At 33.1% G+C, this 21,246-nt stretch overlaps 3 protein-coding genes across 6 annotated transcripts; all 3 read right to left on the reverse strand.

Annotated features, from left to right (window-relative positions):
• Positions 1–768: 768 nt before the first annotated feature.
• On the reverse strand, positions 769–4,588 carry LOC108336449 (uncharacterized). 4 transcript variants are annotated; one of them, XM_017572908.2, is made up of 7 exons: positions 4,250–4,588; positions 2,203–2,293; positions 1,968–2,078; positions 1,802–1,895; positions 1,629–1,711; positions 1,096–1,187; positions 769–916 (listed from the first exon to the last, which is right to left on the reverse strand). In XM_017572908.2, exons 2-7 carry the CDS (start codon positions 2,272–2,274, stop codon positions 913–915), a joined length of 456 nt encoding a protein of 151 aa, XP_017428397.1. In that variant the 5' UTR covers positions 2,275–2,293; positions 4,250–4,588; the 3' UTR covers positions 769–912. The 4 variants fall into 4 exon arrangements, with proteins under 4 accessions (XP_017428397.1, XP_052735952.1, XP_017428395.1 ...); XM_052879992.1 differs by having other exon boundaries at positions 769–1,187; positions 2,203–2,290; XM_017572906.2 differs by having other exon boundaries at positions 769–1,187; positions 4,250–4,587.
• Positions 4,589–7,287: 2,699 nt separating this feature from the next.
• LOC108337176 (uncharacterized) lies at positions 7,288–11,103 on the reverse strand. Its single transcript, XM_017573642.2, has 10 exons — positions 10,802–11,103; positions 10,632–10,707; positions 10,432–10,529; positions 10,025–10,126; positions 9,786–9,872; positions 9,439–9,555; positions 8,991–9,094; positions 8,258–8,397; positions 8,022–8,158; positions 7,288–7,921 (listed from the first exon to the last, which is right to left on the reverse strand). The coding sequence occupies exons 1-10, from the start codon at positions 10,991–10,993 to the stop codon at positions 7,763–7,765; spliced, it is 1,212 nt and encodes a 403-aa protein (XP_017429131.1). The 5' UTR covers positions 10,994–11,103; the 3' UTR covers positions 7,288–7,762.
• Positions 11,104–14,495: 3,392 nt separating this feature from the next.
• Positions 14,496–18,695, reverse strand: LOC108338121 (receptor-like cytoplasmic kinase 176). The gene is made up of 6 exons (XM_017574838.2): positions 18,260–18,695; positions 17,145–17,461; positions 16,797–16,932; positions 16,566–16,708; positions 16,365–16,488; positions 14,496–15,078 (listed from the first exon to the last, which is right to left on the reverse strand). Exons 1-6 carry the CDS (start codon positions 18,309–18,311, stop codon positions 14,648–14,650), a joined length of 1,203 nt encoding a protein of 400 aa, XP_017430327.2. The 5' UTR covers positions 18,312–18,695; the 3' UTR covers positions 14,496–14,647.
• Between the last annotated feature and the right edge of the window lie 2,551 nt (positions 18,696–21,246).

Here is a 21,246-nt window from a genome sequence, read left to right on the forward strand (position 1 = left end):
TATTTACTTTTTACTTTAGTAAATCTCTGTAATTTATTTTGAAATCAATGAAATAGGTCAAATTTCAAAGAATATAAAAGTTGATAAATTTTATTTGGAAAGAAGTTTTTATTATACAGAAATTGCTTTTATAAATAAAATTTCAATTGTTTCTTTTAGTTAATAATGATGATGGAACTAAGAATAGTTTATAGGAGTAAAAAACAAAATTTATCCAAAAAATGATTAAAATTTTATGTAATTTTTTTTGCGGTATAAATTTGAAAATGCTTCATAACACAGTTCTTACATATCACGACATTTTTTGCAAATTTAACTTTAACTTTTTTTTCAGGTATAGTATTATATAATCGGTCTGATCTTCGTTTTCAATATTGTTGTGGAGGGAAAGTTTTGAATATGTTCATTCTGAACATCTTATTTTAATTCAATTATCCATTCCAAAACTTAGAATAATTAATTTTACACAAACAAATAATTAAATTAATTATACTTTTTGAGCATGTAAGACATATATAATACAAATGCATTGTAGTTTGAAAATTGTTTTATTACATGAAAAAACACAAGACTAACAGAAGTGAATTGTTGAAAGTAAAGTAGGTTTATTTTGATAGAATTAGGTTAGACAAAATCATGATTTGTGTGTTCATCATGATTTGTGTAGCACGATTTTTAACATCATCAGAACATGCAGTCATTTTAGTACTCAAAATCAACCCAGACCAAGGGAATAATTGTGTCTATAGGGTTTTCAGAAAAAATTCCTATTCTGAAATCATGTCCATTTCTTAAATTCTACACCACCATTCGAATATACAATGATACCAATACTCAAATTCAACCCAGAACACGGGAATAAATGTGTTTGTTTGCACACATACTCGGAGGACGCCCTAAAAGCAATTGTTTTCATCTGTGTAAGACAAGACTCACAGTTTGAATAACAGTACATACTTAATTGTAGAAGGTAGTGTAAATTGTGAGCAAAAAAGTTTAAATTCTGTTTCTCAGTCGTTCCCTGATAGATGTTTATTCAGAAAAGCTTTAGCCAGATTACTGAAACTCACACTAACATCTTCGGCGGCTGCATACCTTTTAATGATGTCAATAACTTCGGGCTTTAAAATCTCCTCCTTGTTAAAATCGTTACAGATATAATAAAGTGCCCCAAGTGCATAATTTACCTAAAACAACAGATAGATGCCCTGTTAATGTACCAAATTGTAATTGATTCTTTTATGAAAGAAAAATAACTTTAGAATGTACAGGCAAATGTAAGGAACATTGCTCTGCAAATGCAAAAAAAAAAAATCATAATGAGTTGTTAGTATTGTGAGTTGGGTAATTAAAAGAGTACCTACTAGAACATATTGCTCTGATAAGTGAAAAAGTGCAGGTCTCAAATAATTAAATTTCATATGATAAATCACAATTTTTTTCACATGTAAAAAATATATTTAGTGATGGACTAAAAAACAAAATCATGCCTGTAAACTTGAACTTATGGGAGGAAATGCTAACAGAAATATTTAAAATCTGGATGTTAATGTTTTAGCAATTCCCTTGACCTACAAGCTACATTGGTCTGCATCTTAGGAGCCAAAAAAGCAAGCACTTATTCTTACAGTGTTCCTAACTGGGCTTGATAAACATTGAATTATTGGGGGTATCCCACCAAACTCAGTTACAATTGCGGAATTGGCAGGATCTACACAAAAATTGTAATTTTTGTCAATAAGATAAACAATTAGACAAGCAGAAATAACGATATCACTAAAGATATAGTCACTAGAATTACCAACACACGAATTGCAGATCCCTCCTATACCAAATTCTACAAGCTTTTCATTCGGTTCCGTTAAGCAGTCAATGAAAAGTTCCAAAACGTTAAGCTGCAATGTTATGCAAGTGCATTTAGTTAACGTTGTACAGTTTTTTCTGGAAAGTAAACTGATAGGTCCTACCTGACGCAAGAAGTTGTAGTTGTAAGGATCATAGGCAAAGTTGGCCAAATTTGCCAAAATCTTCTCTCTTGGTTCATCTGCAGATGTGTTCTGAAACTGAGTCACCAATTCCTGAAACAAACATTATATCCATCTAGGACCGAAAAAAACATCACAAGACATACAATTTATTGGTACATTATTATTGATTGCAAGTTAAGTGTTTATAGTTGAAAATGAGAGGAGGAAGAAAAACCTGAAGGAATTCCACTCTGGAAGTTCCATATCTCCCTGTCCGTTCTTGTTGCCTCCGGTCATTGGTGAACATGTATGCTGGTTTCTACCTTCTAGTGTCACCATTAAAAGTATAAAAGTGAGGAGAACATCAGTAAAGAAAATTTCATTTATAGGGAAATTTAGATAAGAAGAACCGGATATCCCCAATGTCATAAAACTCAACTTAGTATTCAACTGGGTCAAGGCGTGTATTATGCAGTGTAGTGGATTACTAGCACTGTATTGTGTTTTGGGGTGAACTCAATGAGGCTAGAACAGATTTTCCAGCGTTTAAAACTTATATGCATAATTGTGTATGAGTGTATCAATTACCAACTCTACATCTCAGTTAAATCACTAATTTCTTAAAAACAGTAAAATGCAAGGAAAGGAGATTTTGTGCATACATAAATTAGATGCTCTTGTTTTGCTTTCAAAGTTATATCCATTTAACTTAAGACAGGGGACTAGTCTGATGCGTTTAGTTGTTAGAAGCGAGCCACGTATATGGAAGGTTCCAAGAAAAAGGCAGAGTATAAAAATATAGAATTTGAGCTTGCAAAATACCAGAGGGAGCTTTCAGTTCCAACAATAACCCTAAATCTTAACACTTTGCAAAAGAATATAATCTACTGAGCTCCATAGAAAATAAATTAAATGAGAAAGACGAATGGTATTACTGAGTGATCAATTTTTGCAGTCTTGCGGTGTGAAGGCACAAAATTGAATGGATTGTTGAATCAGATGATCTTTCTGACAAAATAACACAAGATAGCGTTGTGATGAGAGATCACAATACTTACTCCAGTGACCTTGTTTAGGCTCTGTGAGTTTGTGATAATGGGTCTCCCATAAACTAATTTTATGTTTGATTGGGCTCAACCTTTATTTGCACCTTTTTTCTACTAAATGTAGCCCTTTTTGATTAATTACTTTTTTTTCAATAAGATTAAGAATTGGTGGTTTGGTCGAGACTTGCATGTCAAGACCTCAACATTTCTTTTATAAATGTCTACAATTATTTCTTTCATACTAAAGTCAGTCGATCGTATATTTTTTTTATCTAACATTGCCAAAGCTATTTTATTATTGATGTTACTTAGGGTTGTCTCTTCCAGTGTTGAGGAGACTATTTTTTGACGGAAGAATTAAATTTTTAAATTAATGACTGTCGTGGTTATTTCTTTTTTGATAGTGTCTGCAGTGATATATATTTTTTTTCATCAACGACACAATGCCATCAGTGAGGGAATTTTGAGTCAACATCCATCAAAAAGTCATCATGGTAAAAATCTCAACCAAAAATATCATAAAAATAACTTTGACAATGTCGGTCTAAATAATTGCGGTTGATATCAAGTGAACACAACCTCGACCAACATCAATGAAGAAAAACTTGTTAATGTCAATTGAAAAAATCTTAGGAAACTTTAATAAAAGAATAATATCAACAGGTGTGAAGAGGGGGTGATGGTTCTTCCACCCCCAATTTTCTCCGAAAATATCCAATATTTACTCTTGGGTATTTTATGCACCAATGTTTTGTTTCTGGATAATGAAAATATATATAAAATTATTTGTCTAATTATCTCACTCCAATATTTATCAACTTCTTTTTAATATAAAAAAAAATTGCCTAATTTGACACTGAATATATATCAATATTAGCCACTCCGTTTTTTAATTTGTTGGCTGAAGTCGATGTTTATGGAGCTTATTAGTATTCATTTCATCATCCATCATACAAACAGTTTCATGCAGTTTCACCTGAGATGACTAGAGAAATACATATTTCAAAATATAATAATACAAATCCACATTTTACTTTAAAACTCAAGAATACAACACTCATAAATTCATAAACAGAGAAGGAAATGTTCAGAAATAGCCTAGCCAATTTAGATTAATTCATACAGTGCAAAATTTACAGAGTAGTCACAGTCCTCAACCAAACTATAAAGTAAGAGATAGAGACACACAAAATGCACGGCCAATAGGAAGGAAGGGAGAGAAATAGTGTCACTTACAACTCAGCAGATCAGTGGAGAATCATCCGCGGACTCACTGCGCAGTTACAGAAGACAGCGGTAGAGTCGTCGCAGAGTTGCACCAGATCAGCGACGAAGTTGCGGCAGAACGGCGGCGAAGACGTGCACAGTCGCGGCTGAGTTGCTGCAGAATAGCACTAAGTTACTGCAGCGTGCAGATCTATCACCGGAATCGGAGGGATTTGTGCTATGGCCGGTCTCACCCGGTGGTTGATGGGGTTTGTGCAAGTCACACGGCAGAGCGTGAAATAATAAATATTAGGTTTAACATCGTTTGGATCCTGGGTCCTAGGAGTTGGGTTAAAACTGATTCTTCCTTTTCAAAAAGTTGAGTAAAACTCGAATTTCGTTACAAAATATTTAGTTAGTAAAATATAACGGTACAAATGTAACTATAGTTAGCTCAAAGAATTAAATGCAAAAAGAAACACGAAAATGATTGTTTGAAGAAATATTGATGTATTAATTAGAGAGAGAAATATTTAGAGAAATGTAAATTATTGAAGAGAGAAATATTGATGTATTGATTAGAGAGAAAATATTTCTCTGGATGTTATCCAATAATGCATCAGTTTTATACACCCACTTTTTCATATTCCACCTTATATCACTCTATATACTATTTTACTCAATAATAACTTAATAATTATATAATTTTCGAAACCAATAACACTAGATATTTCACTAGGACGGCATCAATATAACTAAAACAAAGAATCATTGCTTGTTAACAACAAAACCGTGACCATTAGATAACCTCTGCACCTCTCTCATCAATCTTTATATCTTCAAAGAAAACTCATTTAGCTTTCCTAGACCTATTTTATAGACCCAAAATTTAAAATCTGTACAACGAAAACCTTAGCCTGTAACCCTTCACCATTCTTATAATCCACTCATGCAACCCGAGAATATCATTTGCATACTTTACCTATCAATAAGGGACATAGCAGCACATGCACAACAACAATTTCATGCACTTGGTATTAACCATATTATGATTTCTCTCCCAAGGTAGGTACCACGAAAACCATTAAATGTCAATATCAAGAACCCCTTCTAACTCTCTGGATTCCAATGTCTACATTATACAAGAAGAAAATATAATATTTCTCTTCATCTTACCTTGGCTCCCACATGCATTAAAACTCTTCACTTGCAAAAAGAAAACATGCACTCATACCATTATGTGATGACATTACAATACTCCACATTTATACCACTTCCATACATTTAATACCCATCAAACATTTCATGCAATTACAAAATAATAATTTAGTATACCTATAAACCCATGTTGGTATCTCTATTGAGAACACAACTCATCACCAATGCACTCTATTGTCATATTTTACTTATACAACACGTTAACACTTCTTACTCTTATTTACATTCTTAACCTAGCCAACCCACGGCTACCCTCCAAAGATTCACGATATGCACTTATCCCTTATTATAAAACCACATGCACTATAATCCTTCAACCTGTGCATTCATATTTTGGGAATAACATCTCAAACCATTTTTTTTCCTTAGCAACCCATAACCTTCCAATTTGGTATACTATCTATCTACATTGTTTCTCAAGATTAACAAGTTTCAAAGGAAACACATCATGCTCAATCAATACATAAAAAAGTTAACTCCCCTTACCTAGGTTTTCCAGTGAATTCTTTAAAGGCCCATTGGTTCCTAGAAAATCCCGTGACTACAACAAGGGCCCCTACACAACTCCTTGGTACTCACAGTCTTCTCTCTATTACTCACTACGCTCATGGTGGAGGACAAAAAGTGGTTGTTTCTCTCTTGCGCACTCTCTCGAGTTGTTCTGGAATGTAGCTTAGGGTTGCTTCTTATTTCGCACACAAGCCGTCGGAGGCCACGCGTTCTTCCTTCCTTGTTGCTGCCGTCGTTGAGGATACCCAGCTAGTAGCTCCCCGCGCCCCCGGGTCTGCCGGATTCCCTCCAGTACCCACCGAAAGTGGTGGTTGTTGGGATTTGTAGCTAACTTACATCATTTTAATTTTTTTTAAATATTTACACAATGCAACCTCTTCAAACGTGTCACGTATTCATCAAACTGCACAACTGACTCATGTTTGGCCACGATAGCATTTGCACCGTTATGTTTTTAACGGCGTGAGCGAAAATGACCGGATTGAACACTTTTTAACGAATATGAGATCTTACTGAACCTTTTTAAAAGGTAGAATCACTTTAAATCAAACCCGTAAAAGTAGAGACCAATATTACAAACATCACGTTGTACGCAAAAGGTTTAAAACAAAAGATAGTAATAAATCCTTGGAAACTTCATTAAAAATCGGCATATTTTTTAAATTTTAACATTAGTAGTTTAAATAACAAATTAGTAGCATTTTTAAACTAAAAATGGTACTTTTAATTAACAATTGATATAAAAAAAATTATATTTTAGTTAACAAATTGTTAGATTTAAAGAAAAAATCAATGGTTAGTTTCAGATTTTAGTAAATGGAAGTAAAGTTAAAACTGGTCTCTTTTTTGAAGGGATGACAAATAGTTAGATTTACTTTAATTTTTAAAACCTGAGAAAATATTTAATAAGCTGGAAACAATTATTTGCTGTGGTATATAACGTATTTTTTCTGGTACTTAAGGAGAATTTATAACTAGTTTTAGCCCAGGTACATGCAAATCAAAGTTTTATACAAAAAATAGTAAAAAAAGATAAATAATTTAATTGAAAGTGTGCTATTACTTTTAAAATATTTTATTTACTTCCAAAAACTATTTATAGATGTATTTATTTTGGTTCAACAAGAGGTTCACCTTTGTTTTAAATGTTTCTATTTGATAAAATATTAGAACTTTAAATTTTTAATAGTTTTCTTTTATTACGTTATTACAAATTATTTATTTCATTGATTTCCAAGGATTGATGTTCCCAAACCAAAGATATCCTTTTACAATTTGTTGCTCCCCCTTTTTCCATGTTCAAATCGAATAAGTATATGAACGACAAAAATTCTCAAAATGAATATTAAACAATAGCTAATTTGCTTCATTTAAACAACCTCATTAACAATTATATTTTGGTACATCTCAAAACAAGATAGTACTTTTAAATTGTTACTCTGTTATTTTCTACTGGGAAAGTGTGCATCTTACAACAAGAAAATTAAGCATGTTTTTACAGCAATAAGAGGTCAGACACATAGGAAAATCTCTCCCTCTTTGCCTTTTAGGTCTAACTCTGCTGTTTCATAACGTGTTGCTCTCAGTGTAGCCATCATGATCCAGCAAAAATTTCGAAGCCCTACATGATCCAGCAAAATTGCCAACTGATGCAGCAACAGTAAACACCTTCATCATACATAACAATAGTAGATATTATGCTCATCTTTTGGCTCATCAAGCCTCTCACCAACTGCTTACTGCAAACTTCTTACTGTATGTATGACATACAGGCATGTAGGTAAAATCAACAGCCAAGAAAGAGACATTGTGCAATCAACAGCTTACTCCAAGACCAATAGGGTCGGTGACCAGAGGAGTTTTCTGGAACTTGTTCCGTAGCTGGCCACAAGCTGCATTTGCATCCAACCCTCTTGTATGACGAACACTGACAGTTATTTTAGCAGACTCCAAAGCGCCAGAAAATGCTAGCACCTAGCCAATTAGAATTTTTAGATTAAACAACCAAATTTACAAAGATGACTCAAGGCACAAACTAAATTGTGTGTTAAAAATGATAAGAAAATTATCATACTGCTCTCTTGGAAGGACGCTTATACTCAGAGTCCTCTATTGGATTGAAAGGTATCAAGTTGACATGATATCCACTGCCCGCTCCATGGAGTAACTCAGCAAGTTCTGCTGCATGGTCTACCGAGTCATTGACTCCAGCTACTCAAACATTGTGCCATGAATGTGCCATTAGAATTATAAGGATTAGACAACCTTTTAGTAAGAGAAGTAAATAGTATGTATTAGAACTTTCAATACCTAAAAGTGCATATTCAAAGGAAACCCGCCTGTTGGTTTGCCGAAAGTAATCTCTGCAGTCTGACATAAGTGCATCCAGCGGGTAGGATTTTGCACTTGGAACAATTGTCTCCCTAAGTTTCTGATTAGGAGCATGCAGGCTGATACAAAACACAAAAGAAAATTCACATAATAGAAATATACATATATATATGGATAAAAAAGAATCCATTAAAAAGCTATCTGAAATTATACACAAGCTCAGAATAATGCTATACTCTGGCCACAAATCCAAAATAGTTGACAACGAATTATTTTTCTTTTTATTTTATGATTTTAAAGCAGGCGGGGAAGAGATCAGTTTAGCAATTCAGAGCATTCTACAAAAAAGAAAGTCATAGAAGAGAAATGTCATTTTAAAGTTTATATCTTCAACTAAATAGAAAGTGCACTTGCAACATTCTAATAATGCCTGTGGTTGAGCAGCCGCCAAAATTTAGGTTTTAGAGAAAATTACGAAATAATAAAATGAAAGATAGATAGACTCATGAAAGTTCAAATTTTATCCCAAAATTTGGAAATATTACGAAGTTGCATTGACTAAAAACTAATAATATGAAAATTCAAGATACAGGGCTGGCAACCTAAAGGTCCGAATACAGGTACAAATGTCAGTTTGCTACCTGACGTCTAGCTTAGCATGAAGGTAAAATTAATGGCAAGTCAAAATTGTATTCATATCAAAGGTAATTACCTCACAGCTAAGGTAGATTGAAGTTTGTGAGAAGCAAGTTTCTTTATTGTATTTGGAACGCCCACAGTGGAGATGGTTATCATTCTTTGCCCAATTTTCACATCCTAAAAGAAACACAGTAAAGCATATATACAATAAAAACTTACTATAATAATTTATCACAATACAATGAAAAATAGAAACAGAAACAAAGGACAAATTTTATGCAGACAATGTGATTACTTGAAGTTTTGAAGGAGAGAGAAATGTATGCATATAACTTTGCACTTGTATTGAAGATGAATTACATATGCATTCACATGTGGCATAAAGTAAGTCTGGAAAGTCTTCATAAAAAATATATTATACAAATACATGAAAGGTTGATCTCTCAATCTCATAGAGGATTTTTACAACTTCAAATTTCAAGTAAGCCTTCAGAAGGAAATAATGTCACATATTTATTCACCTTATTCAAGCAACGGTGTGCTTCAAGTACTGCCGTCAGATTTAACATTGGTTCACCCATTCCCATAAACACTACATTTGACACCCTATGCTTGAAGACCTCCTCAATGGCCAAGACCTGTTCACATAAGATGAATTTTATCCCTGTCTTGCAGAAAACCAGGTCAAGCTTGTTTCAGAACATTAACAATCCTAAATCAAAGCCTCTTATCTTTACTTTATACATTCTTTTTACTTTCTCTTTTATAATTTCTTTAAATTAATCACAGAGGCACTATCTCATCAACCCTGCTATAAACTAACATCAAACTGCTTTGATGGACAAACATGGATGGATATGACACAAACCTGTTCAACGATTTCATGTCTCTGAAGATTCCTTGAAAACCCCCCTTTTCCAGTGGCACAAAAGGAGCAGCGTAAAGGGCAACCAACCTAATATCCAAACAACAGATGGCATTAACAACAAAATGGAAACATCAGCACTTAATTATCACATGAACAAAAATTAGTTTCCAGATCAAATACTCCAGGAAAGAGGTAAAACATCAGCTAGTTATTTAAATATTTAGAAACCAGTGAAGCACCTGTGATGAGACACATGCCGTGAGGCGACTCAAACCTTTATCATCCATAACTGGAATGCCAACAGTTTCAATCAATCTATTGTCCTCCAACTTTAACAACAACTGCAAAATCAAATGCCAAGCCAACCCTAAAAGTGTAAGAAGCCAAGGAAACCCCCAAAACCAAATTCCTCAAAGAGCAAGTCAACATCCTACTTTTTGCAAGTGCCAAGTATATCATCAAAAGAAGAAAAAAAAGTCATTGCCAAAATAATTCAGAACTCGTCCACAAAAATCAACATTGCATCATCAATTGAACATCTTGAAACATAAAACGGCCAATTAAACAAGAAACCATCAAAATATATAAAAACGAAACCACAACCGCAATTTAAAACTTTTTATTGAATTATGATTACACTCCTCACCTTAACAGTTCCATCAGCTGCAGTTACAGTTTCGAAAATAGGAGACCGTCCCACCTTCCATCCAGCTTCTTCAAGATTATTCCTAAAACCCTGAGGCACTGCAATGTAAGAAAACCATAACACAACCATAATTAAATAAAACATAAAAAGAGACAAAAGGGAATGAATAAAAAAGAGTAGAAAAATAATAATAAACCCACACTGATAGAAATCCTTAATTTCTCTACACTTCCTCTGGTATAAGAAATGATAAAGTTGCTTGCCCCTGTAGGTTTCCTGAAAAAATCGAGCCAAAAAACGAGAAATTAAAATATATTTTTTTTCATTTATGTTTTGCTCCAATTAAATTGGAAAAAGATGATAAATTTACCTGACCGCAGTTAAGGGCAAGCTGTTCCAGCTCCTTCTCTGACAAACCAAGGAGAACCTGAGACGGGGATTTGACACGTGGGGACATGGATGCACGCACAGCGGACGAGAAATAAGGTTGCACCTGCGTGCGAGACGGAGGTCGCACCGTACGTGCGAGTGGCATGGAGCAGTTCTGAATCAGCGCCAGCATTGGATTGGAGGGTAGTTCAATCTTACCTTTGCTTCTTCACTCTTGGCTTTGGCATGAGATGACAAGAAGATAATGAAAACTCACAAAATGAACAAGAAAAAAACTGCTGCTTAAATCCTTAAACCTTAAACCCTTACTTTGTACTTTTTTTAAAAATAATAATTAAAATTACAACGATAAATCAAACACAAAACAAAAACCTTTTCCAACCATTATTTTGGAGTATTTTTTTCGGAATGCTTATTTTTCAGTCTTTGGTTGCTTGTAAAAAAAAGTTCTTCAAAAAAGAGATCTTGTAGAGTTACTTTGAATTTTGGAGTTATATATAATTTTTTTTTTAATTTTAGTTCGATTTATGTGATTGATTGATATATAATATTTATTGAAATTATAATAGGGTAATGTGTGAGAATAAGAAGAATAAAATTTTGAATTTTGTTAAAATTTTAAGGCTTTGTTTGGTATGGGAGTAAAAAAAGAGAGAGTGAGGTAAGTAAAGAAAAAAAAGGCAAAAACATATGAGAAATTTAATAGAATAAATATATTTGGCTAAATAAAAAGGTAAAAAGAATTATTTTTACAATATATATATATATATATATATATATATATATATATATATATATATATATATAATCAATTATAAATTGTCTTTTATTTAGAGTGAATTTTATATAAAAAGGAAAATAATTATATTAAATGCATGATAAATTATTTTAATACTTTTAGCTTATTTTTTTAAGACTTAAATACTTACTTCGTCTTCAAGAGGAGAATTTTTGTTTAGTACCAGTTTTAAAATTGAATCTATTGAGTTTTAAAGTTGTAAAAATTGTATAAACAAAGTCCCCTCTATTAAATTAGCATAAACAGAGTTAAGTCCGTGTTATAAAATCTGACTTTTTTTTCTTCTCTCTCATGTATTCTTTCTACAACGTTAACTTTTCTCTTTTTATATTAATGATTTTCATAATTTTCATAAATAGACATTTTTTTTTCTTTTTCTCTTTTTGCAGTTTGATGGTGACAAGGGAGAAGTGGTCTTGGGCGGTGGTGATGAGGATGTAGAAGTGGAGGGGGAGGAATAGGGAGAGGATGGGAATGGAGAGAGGTGTGTTGTGGGAAGTGGACCACCACAAGCCACCACCGCAACCTAGCACCACCACTGATCATCTTCACCGCCATCAAACCCTATTTCGCCTCACCACCATCAACACAGACCTGCAATCAAAAAAACCCCAATTGCGAAGCCATTGCGAAACCGTCACACTCATCTTCTTCACAAAAAACCTCCATAGCTTCGTGTAACCAGGACACCACCGACCAACCCCCTTCTCCATCATTCTCGCGCAACAACCTCCATTGTGAAACCTTCACCAACCTAAATCGCGTCGTTGTTCAAGCCAGACGCACCACCCCCAATCTTCTGCGCGAACCAGATGCACCATCAAAGTCGCGCCTCGCACCTACAAGAAGAGAAACCAAACAATCCAGATCCAAAATCACACAACCATCAAAAACGCGAATCATCATCTCCACAAGAGGGCAAGCAAGTCATGCCCTTATGACAGCTCAGGAGAAACCCTTTCTTTCTTTTAACTTTGATCTAGGGATTGAGGGACTTTGGGTGCTGATGATGGAAGTGGTTGAGTCAAAAGTAATGTGTAGTTTATGGAGGGTCTGAAATTTTGATTTAGCAGGATTGCAATATGGGCATGGATATTGGAATTGAAAAGTTGTGATGAATTGGTTGAATTAATGGTTGGGGTTGAATTTTTCAGGAAGGCTCTTTGGGTGATAAATATACGAAGGAGGAGGATAAAAAAAACCTTGATTGGGAAGAGAATAAGAGAGAGAGAAAAAGATGACAATAACAACAAAGGAAAGAGAAAAAAAGTGCAGCCAGATTAGCATGGACTTAACTCCGTTTATGTTAATTTAATGGAGAAGACTTTATTTATACAATTTTTAGGACTTTGAGACTCAATAGATTCAATTTTAAAATTGGATACTAAACAAAAGTAAGCATTTAAATTTTTTTTTAACATAATAGTGATAATGGATATATGGGACACAAGTATTGAAATTGGCCAAGGCAATTACTTTTCATTTTAGTCTTATTATTTATAGTAATTTAAAATTTTTTTAGAAAAAAACAAGAAAGTTATTATTATTATTATTATTGTCAAACGTGAATGTCATTAACACTGTTTCTTCTGTACCTTATCGTAGAACGTTTATTCAACAAATAAAAAATTATACATTGATATATTTTCATGTTTGAATTATTTCCCTTTCTCCCTTCCATTATAAGTTGTTGCAACAAATAAAAAAAAACTGTTTGCTATTTTTTTTCCAATTCAAATTAACTTTAAAGCCTAATTTAAAAAGAATTTACTCATTCTATAAATAACTTTTAGAAAATCAAAGTGTTCAATAATATTGACCATATTTCATAATTTCTGAAACAGAATAACCATTTTACTTTGTTACAGTAAATTCTAAGTTAAAGTCACTATATTTACAAAAATGGTGATATTTATACTGTTTTACTTCTAGTTTCACAATAATTGAATTATTTAATTTTGTTCTTAATAAATGGTTGAACATATATGCTACAACGCTTGCTCCAATTGAGATTACACAGTCAAATAAGGTTAAATATGGAATACAAATTGTTTCTGTTCTCTATTCATCACATCAAAATATTATTAATAGTGTTGTATAATAATAATTTAATCTCAATAAACATTAATATAATAATCACACAATTGAAATTATGCAGTAAAAAGAAAAAACACAGTAGAATAAGAATAATTTCTCTCTTCCACCACTGAAACCATAAAAACTGAAAATAGAATAGATCAAATATCTTCTGCTTCTCCAAGTAATTTCTAAATTTATTATCTATGCATGTTACAGTTAGGTATTAAACTGTTATTTTGGAAGGTAAGTTTATTCCATGTTTCCTTATAAGATTTATGTTCAACATCTCTATGAGAGACCGATGTTTTAACGAATTAATTTTGATTGAATAATAATAATAACAAAAAAAGAATAATGCATATTTTAATGTTATAATATCATAATTTTATAATACATGTTTAATAAACCATTTTTAGATGAGATACTGTGTCGTTCATATCCTCTTTGAAGCAATGAATAATTCATATAAGTAGCAAGATACTTAGACACAAAAATTTTACATTTATTTGATATTATCCTTCTTTACTTTTTACATTTTTTTCTTTACTAAAAATACAAAATTTTACTCTTTTATTCTTTTATAACCGTTTTAGGTTTATAATTTGTATCAAATGAATATAAATATATGTTACCCTACCATTATTCCAATACTAATGGTCATAAAATAGTAAAATAATACACATTTATATTTATTTGACACATATTATAAGAGTAAAATGGTCATAAAAAGTAAATTTTTGTACTTTTAATGTGTCAAAATATCATTTCTAATATCAATACCATGCTTAAAAAACGCTAATATGAAAATTTGAATATTATTACTGAATCAACAACTGTACAACAATCAGAAATCTTAAGACAAGTTTAAGTGGAAGTTCATCATGATATACATACACGTACAATTACGAACTCCAGCAAAATCAGATAACTTGAAACCAACATGCACTTTCACTTCTTTGTTGTTTCATGTTGTTTACCTCTATGTTGTCTGTAGCCACTGCTTCTTGAGCTATGATCACTCCTCCCAGTTTGATGATGACGATGGCTTCCCACCCCTGCAACAGTTTTTTCACCAGAATCCTGAAGTTCCTCCAATGCTCTCACCACTTCATCCATTTTTGGTCTAAATCTTGGCTCCACAGAGAGGCATTGAATGGCAAGGTTGGCTACTTTCATGGCTTCGCGCGTCGAGTATTGGCCTTCGATGCGAGCATCCATGACTTGGAAGATCCTGCGTTTGTTGCTGAGGTATGGTTTGGCCCATTCAATTAAATTGTGCTCCCCACTTGGTCTGTTGCTGTCAAGGGCACGTTTGCCAGACATGATTTCAAGCAGAACAACCCCAAAACTGTATACATCACTCTTCTTTGTCAAGTGACCTTCACAAAAACACGAGCAAGGTCTCAACTTTGATTCTATTTAAACACTTTAAGAGACTTCAAATGTAGTGTTTCATCATGCATGACGTTCTAGTGGTGATTATGACACTACCTCCAACTCAAAACCTTACGACAATAGGTTCATAGATCTTTATTTTTATATGTTATTTATCTTTCTCATTTATGCTCGATGTAAAAACTCAAACTTACACTTGAACTCCAGACATAGCATTGAGACCTCAAAATAATAATAGTAACGGGATTCAACTTTGATACTTCAAAACACTTTGAATACTTTGAAATAATAATTGAGTTCCTGGCATACTTATGTGAGATGGTATTCGTCAGACAATTTATGGACACTTAGAAGTCACAAAACTTCTACCTGCAGTTTGAATACTTCAAAATGACAAGAACTGGAGTCAACACTAATCCTTAAAAGAACTTTGAATACTTCAAAATAATAATCATGTTAATGTCATAGTTGTTTGTGAGAATTTATGGAAATTTTGACTGCATTTTATAATTTTATTTACTTGTTTTAAACTTCTATAGTAACACAGATGAGATTATCTTTAGATGTATTATGCAATTCTATTGAGCTTAGAATGACACGGCTCATCTTTCAATCAGTTCTATCATTTAAGATTTGAGCTTTATTTCAATTAATACTATTAGTATTGCATACTGGTCGCATTGTGCACCATGCTTTTAAAATTTGCTGTGTAGCCATATCACATCATATCCACATAACCATGTGGTATACCTTATTCATGCCTTTTAGTCACAGAAGTCTTTGTGTTTGTGAAAGTGAATGGATTTTACTATGGGAGATGTCTGAATATCAGTTAGCATAGCAAAATGCCTTAGTCAATTTCACCCTGCTATGTTTGTAAACAAGTTAACTGCTTTTAGGACATGACTTGCACTAAAACTTTTGATGGTATATCATTTTCTAATGAGTCAACTGATGACAGATGTTACCAAAAATTCTAAGAGCCTTGAAACTCTAGGCCCAAATTCTAATTCAGTAGTAAAATGAAAGATGTCATTGGGAGATGAAATGTGCTGCTGTGGGAAATTGTTGCTTACTAATAAAGGGGCAAAAAGAAGCTGAAAAGCTCCACCATAGTTTGAAACAGAACAAATAAGGGGGTTTCTTCTTTCTGGTAATGTATTACATGATTGGTGCAGAATAATTTAGAAGACATGATTATATTATATCTAAAGAAGTTTGTAAGACCAATTAAAGTGCTCATAAACTGAGTACTCAAGAAATGAGGTACCTGTGGCAATATATTCAGGAGCAGCATAGCCATAGGTGCCCATTACCCTTGTAGAGACATGGCTTTTATCACCTGCTGGTCCATCCTTTGCCAAGCCAAAATCAGAAAGTTTTGCATTGTAATTCTGTCATCAACAAAAAGGAATGTTAGAAAAGAGTGTGTTATGATTAGTAAAATATAAGTTCAATGAGATTGGCTTACCGAATCAAGTAAGATATTAGAAGCTTTGAAGTCTCGATATATCACTTTTGCTTCATCGCTATGAAGATATGCAAGACCCTTAGCAGCATCAAGAGCAACCTTCATTCGGATGTTCCAAGAAAGTGGTTGAAAGTAAGAACCTCCTGTTCCAAAAAGAGCACATTATTGAGAGACTGAGATGTTTAAGGAAATAAACAATGTCACACAGTGGATAAACAATGGATAACTTACTCCTAAATAAATGATTATCCAAACTTCCCTTTGTCAAAAACTCATACACCAAAAGCCTTTGGTGATCCTCTAAGCAGTAACCAATCAGTTTCACAAGATTAGGATGATGCAGCTGCCCCAGGTAGTTGATTTCTGTCTATAGCACAAGGCTAATTAATTACAAACAAAGAAAATCATCCAAAATACTAATGTTTGCTACATGTATCCAATAAAGGAATTCCTCAAAGAAAAAGAAAAACCCATCGAAACTAATTTTGGCATTTCCCAGAGCATTAAAACTGCATCTTAAATTCTGAGGCTTCAAGCAAAGTTCCAAATTGTAAACAAGCCCTACTAAGTGACACTCACCAACCATTCACTGTGTCCCTGCAGACCTTCTTGGTTAAGCATCTTCACAGCAATGACCAATCCAGTCCCTGGTCTAACTGGTGCAAGTGATTGCTCATCAATCCACCCCTTAAAAACACGACCAAACCCACCTTCACCCACCACACTATCTGGACGAAAGTTCCGTGTAGCAGTTTTTAGCTGAACAAAGGTGAAGCTTTTCATATTTGAGGACTTCAAGATCTCACCCTCTGTCCTTGGTGTTGGAGGCACGGAGGGAGTGGAGATCTTGCCGCTTAAGCCATCCTCTTCTGTGTTACCATCCTTTGAGCTCAAACCTGCCCATTTCAAAAGAAAAACAAAGTTCACTTTTCAGACCATAAAATAAGCATTTTAAACTATAGTAACAAATCAAGCTTAGGCTTGAATAGAAAGATCACGATCAGGGTTACATAGAGAAGACAACAACTTTCCTACCAATTATACATTGCAATGTTTGGTTAGAGCATTAAAACATCCAACACTTCAAAAATTACATGAACTTATTTCACAAAGCACGCCAAGGGTTGAAGATTTTCAATTCTAATTCTCGCCCTGGGTTTTGTCTTAACAACTGAAACAAGGCAAGTTAAATCGAAGACAGTGGGAAAATCCTGACCCGAGGATTGACTCATTCAATGTTCCAAACTAAATAAATCAAAAATTCATTTTTTTACTGTTTCCAAAATCTTTTGCAAGAAGCCAACAATAGGGTTCCACTTATTATTTATCTTCATCATAAACTCTTGCACCTTCACCAAATCCTACACGACAGCAAAAACTACCAAGCAAGCACAAAAATCCAATTAAAGCAAGTCACCCTCGTGTTGCGATCAGTGAATCATACTTCAAAAGTACAAAAAAGTCCCAAAATAGCTTTCCTCTTCCACACATGAATCTGCCAAAACTAACATAACATCCATGTTTCAAGTACCCAAAAACCGTATTTTATCAGAAAGAACAGCAAAAGCACAAACACAGCAGTTAGTTAAGTCATTAAAACTCTAGGAATTCAAACAAGCTGATTAACCTAAAAAGTTGAAGCAAAAGGGGAGGCAGAGAAGAGTGAAAACAACACATGCAAGAATGTTTATTACCGTTGCGTGGAGGGCTCTCAGCTTTGATCTGGGCACTGAAGCAGCACCCCATGAAGAGAGAACTGAAGAAGAACACAGAAGCTAGAGAGAGAGGGGGGGGTTAGTAAATAAGAAACAAGTTGAAGTTGTGGAAAGTGGGGCAGATGAAAGATGATGATGGTGAAGCAAAAGGAAAAGATGAGAGAGCCCGTGAAAAGGAGAAAAACAAGAATGCAAGTGTGAAAGGAACGCTATTTCCGCATGAAGGTTAGCTGTCAACCGCGGATTTAACCGCCCTATTCAATGCAATGGCTTCCAGTGCCTATTGTGGGTGTGTGAATGTGAATGCCTCAGAAGTGATGAACTTGGAAATTTCATGCTTTTGACTTTTGACCAATCAGAGGGACAAAACAAAAACCACAACTGGGTTGACCTCATGCCGCAGTTTCCTTACATTAATTGGATTATACAGGTGGAACATGATATTGTCACAAATATTATCAATACATGTTTTTTCTTTAAATAAGAGATAACTCAGATCAGATAAAAAGCAAACCATAATAATAAATCACAAAAGTCATGACCATCCGTGACAGAATTCAAGATCGTCAGAGCAACTTGTATCAGTTAATTGAACCTTGAACATCATATCAGTATCATTTTTATAAATCATATTTCTTACTTAATAATTTGTGTACTTTTAGTAAATTTTTAATTGATAACAAACATGTTCAAAAGTGATAAAGGGTGTGCCGTTGTGGTTGTCCCTTGTCATACATGAATTTATCGATTCCATGCTCCAACCTTATCTTTTTTCCTCGTTGTTGCCTTGCTCGCTGTCTTTCTTGGACAACAACTTCGCATGGTCTAAACCGCAAGTTTATTACCTTAGAGGGAGAGAGAGAGAAAAAAAAAAGAAATGGTTGTGAAAGTTCAAAGCTTTTTTAACCCAAAAGACAATTCAATGCCTGGTTGGGTGCTATTGTTGACTAGTATCACTGAAAAATAAGTTGGAAACAATTGAAGGATATGATTCAAGTGCATCATAATTTTTTATTCCAAATGGAGGCTTAAAAAAAGCAACTTTTCAGGCGAAAAGGTTAGAGTTAGATCTATGTTCGGTTTGGACAGAGGAAAAAAAAAAAGCTTTTGTTGACTGAAATTATTGCAAACTTCCTATAGAGTTTGTCTTTTCTGAATTTTTTAAATATTGAAACTTTTTCTTCTTATCATTCAACAAGAAGCCATTAATATGTATGGTATGAATTTTCTCTCTTATTTTGACCAAACAAGTGAAAGAGTTGGGGGTGGAGAGGGAAATGAATGCAGCTAGTTTAGTATTATCATATTGACAGAAGTTGGTGTAGAGGATTTAGGGTTGACATTGAGCATGAATTTTAAGAAACCATATTTGGCAATGGCCATGGCATTAAAAAGTGGGAAAATTCTTACTATATTTTCCACTTGCTTTGGACAGTAAGGAGAGAGGACCAAAACCTGGGTTTTTCAATTAATGTGGTCATGCATGACAAACCCTAGTCTACCATTGTAGTACCAAGTGGCAATAGGCACAAAGTGATTCAGATCACTGCCCATACTTCAATGCCACACTATACCATTGACTTTGGCATCAATCTACTTTGAATCAACCCAATTCATTATTTAAGACCTAAATCTATAAAAGACTCATTCTTTAATTCATTTTTGTGTAAGCACTTGTTACCTAAAGTTTATTTTTTTTTTGTTATAAAGAGGAACAAATCAAAGTCTTTAAGAAATTAAGAAAAATCTAAAATTTATGTAATATATCATATTGGAAGTTATGAAAGAATCTTTTAAGGATTAAATGTATTTTTGGCTTCAAATTATTATAAAAAATTGTTTCATTATTAAACTAAACTATAGCCAAATTTGTGATATGAACATGTTGTCTATTGAGAAAGTGTTCTATATGATTTAGTTTAGGAACAAGACATAATTTTTTATAATTATTTGAAGATGGAAAGCATATTTAAGTCATAGTTTTATTATTAATTTTAATAAAAAAAATAATTTAATTACACCACTATAGTTTCACATGTTTTATTTTCTTACATATTTCATCAATTTGTAATTTTCACATACTTAATCATTCAATTTTTTTGGACGCATTTTATCAGTGAGTTTTCTTCGTGCATGTTTTATCATTATATTGCAAAGATTTATCATGTCTTACCAACTTTTATGAGAAAATGAGACATTTTATGAATTTTATTTAAATAACTTGTAAGCGTAAGAAAACCGACATGCATTAAATAATATATTTCCCTTTCTTTGTATTTAATAACCTGACATTAACTTCATTGATCATTAATATGCCTAAATTTATTGAATGAAGTGTGAACACAGGAATAAACAATGGTGCAAGGAAATTTAACATTATATTTCAACGTCAAAATTAAGCTCACGTTCTAAAACAATCAAACAAAACACTAATATGATAAAATATTCTAACTAAGTTTCAATGGTCAATTGGAATTGAGTAATTTGCCATGTAAAAATAATAACTTTCTACTTTATATAATTAAAAACAAACCTAACAAGTTGGCAGCCTTAGTTGTCATGTAAATGTTAAAAATGAGAACAAAAAGCCCTTTTTTATTCACCTAAGAGCAATTTTGTCATCAAGTTAATTTTTAATAATTTAAAGTTTGCATGATGTCAAACATATATAAGTGATGCCAATGTCCACTATACAACCTTTTAATACAGTTCAGCAAAATAATGAAATAAAAATATACCAAATGTTTGGAGTGTATGAACAAGAGAGAAGAGCCATAGAAGAAAAAATAGAAAAAAAAAAACAAAGAATTCATCATAAAATAGTGGTTCTTTCTTATTTTCAAGTCATATATGGAGAACAATTTATCTGCTTCTGATTATCTCATTGTCTCAATTTCAAAGGCCAATACTCCACTCAGCAACTCCTCAAACAAGACAAAATAAATCCACAAGTATCCTATGCATGA

The sequence above is a fragment of the Vigna angularis genome, chromosome 7 (assembly GCF_016808095.1).
Source record: "Vigna angularis cultivar LongXiaoDou No.4 chromosome 7, ASM1680809v1, whole genome shotgun sequence".
Lineage (NCBI taxonomy): Eukaryota > Viridiplantae > Streptophyta > Magnoliopsida > Fabales > Fabaceae > Vigna > Vigna angularis.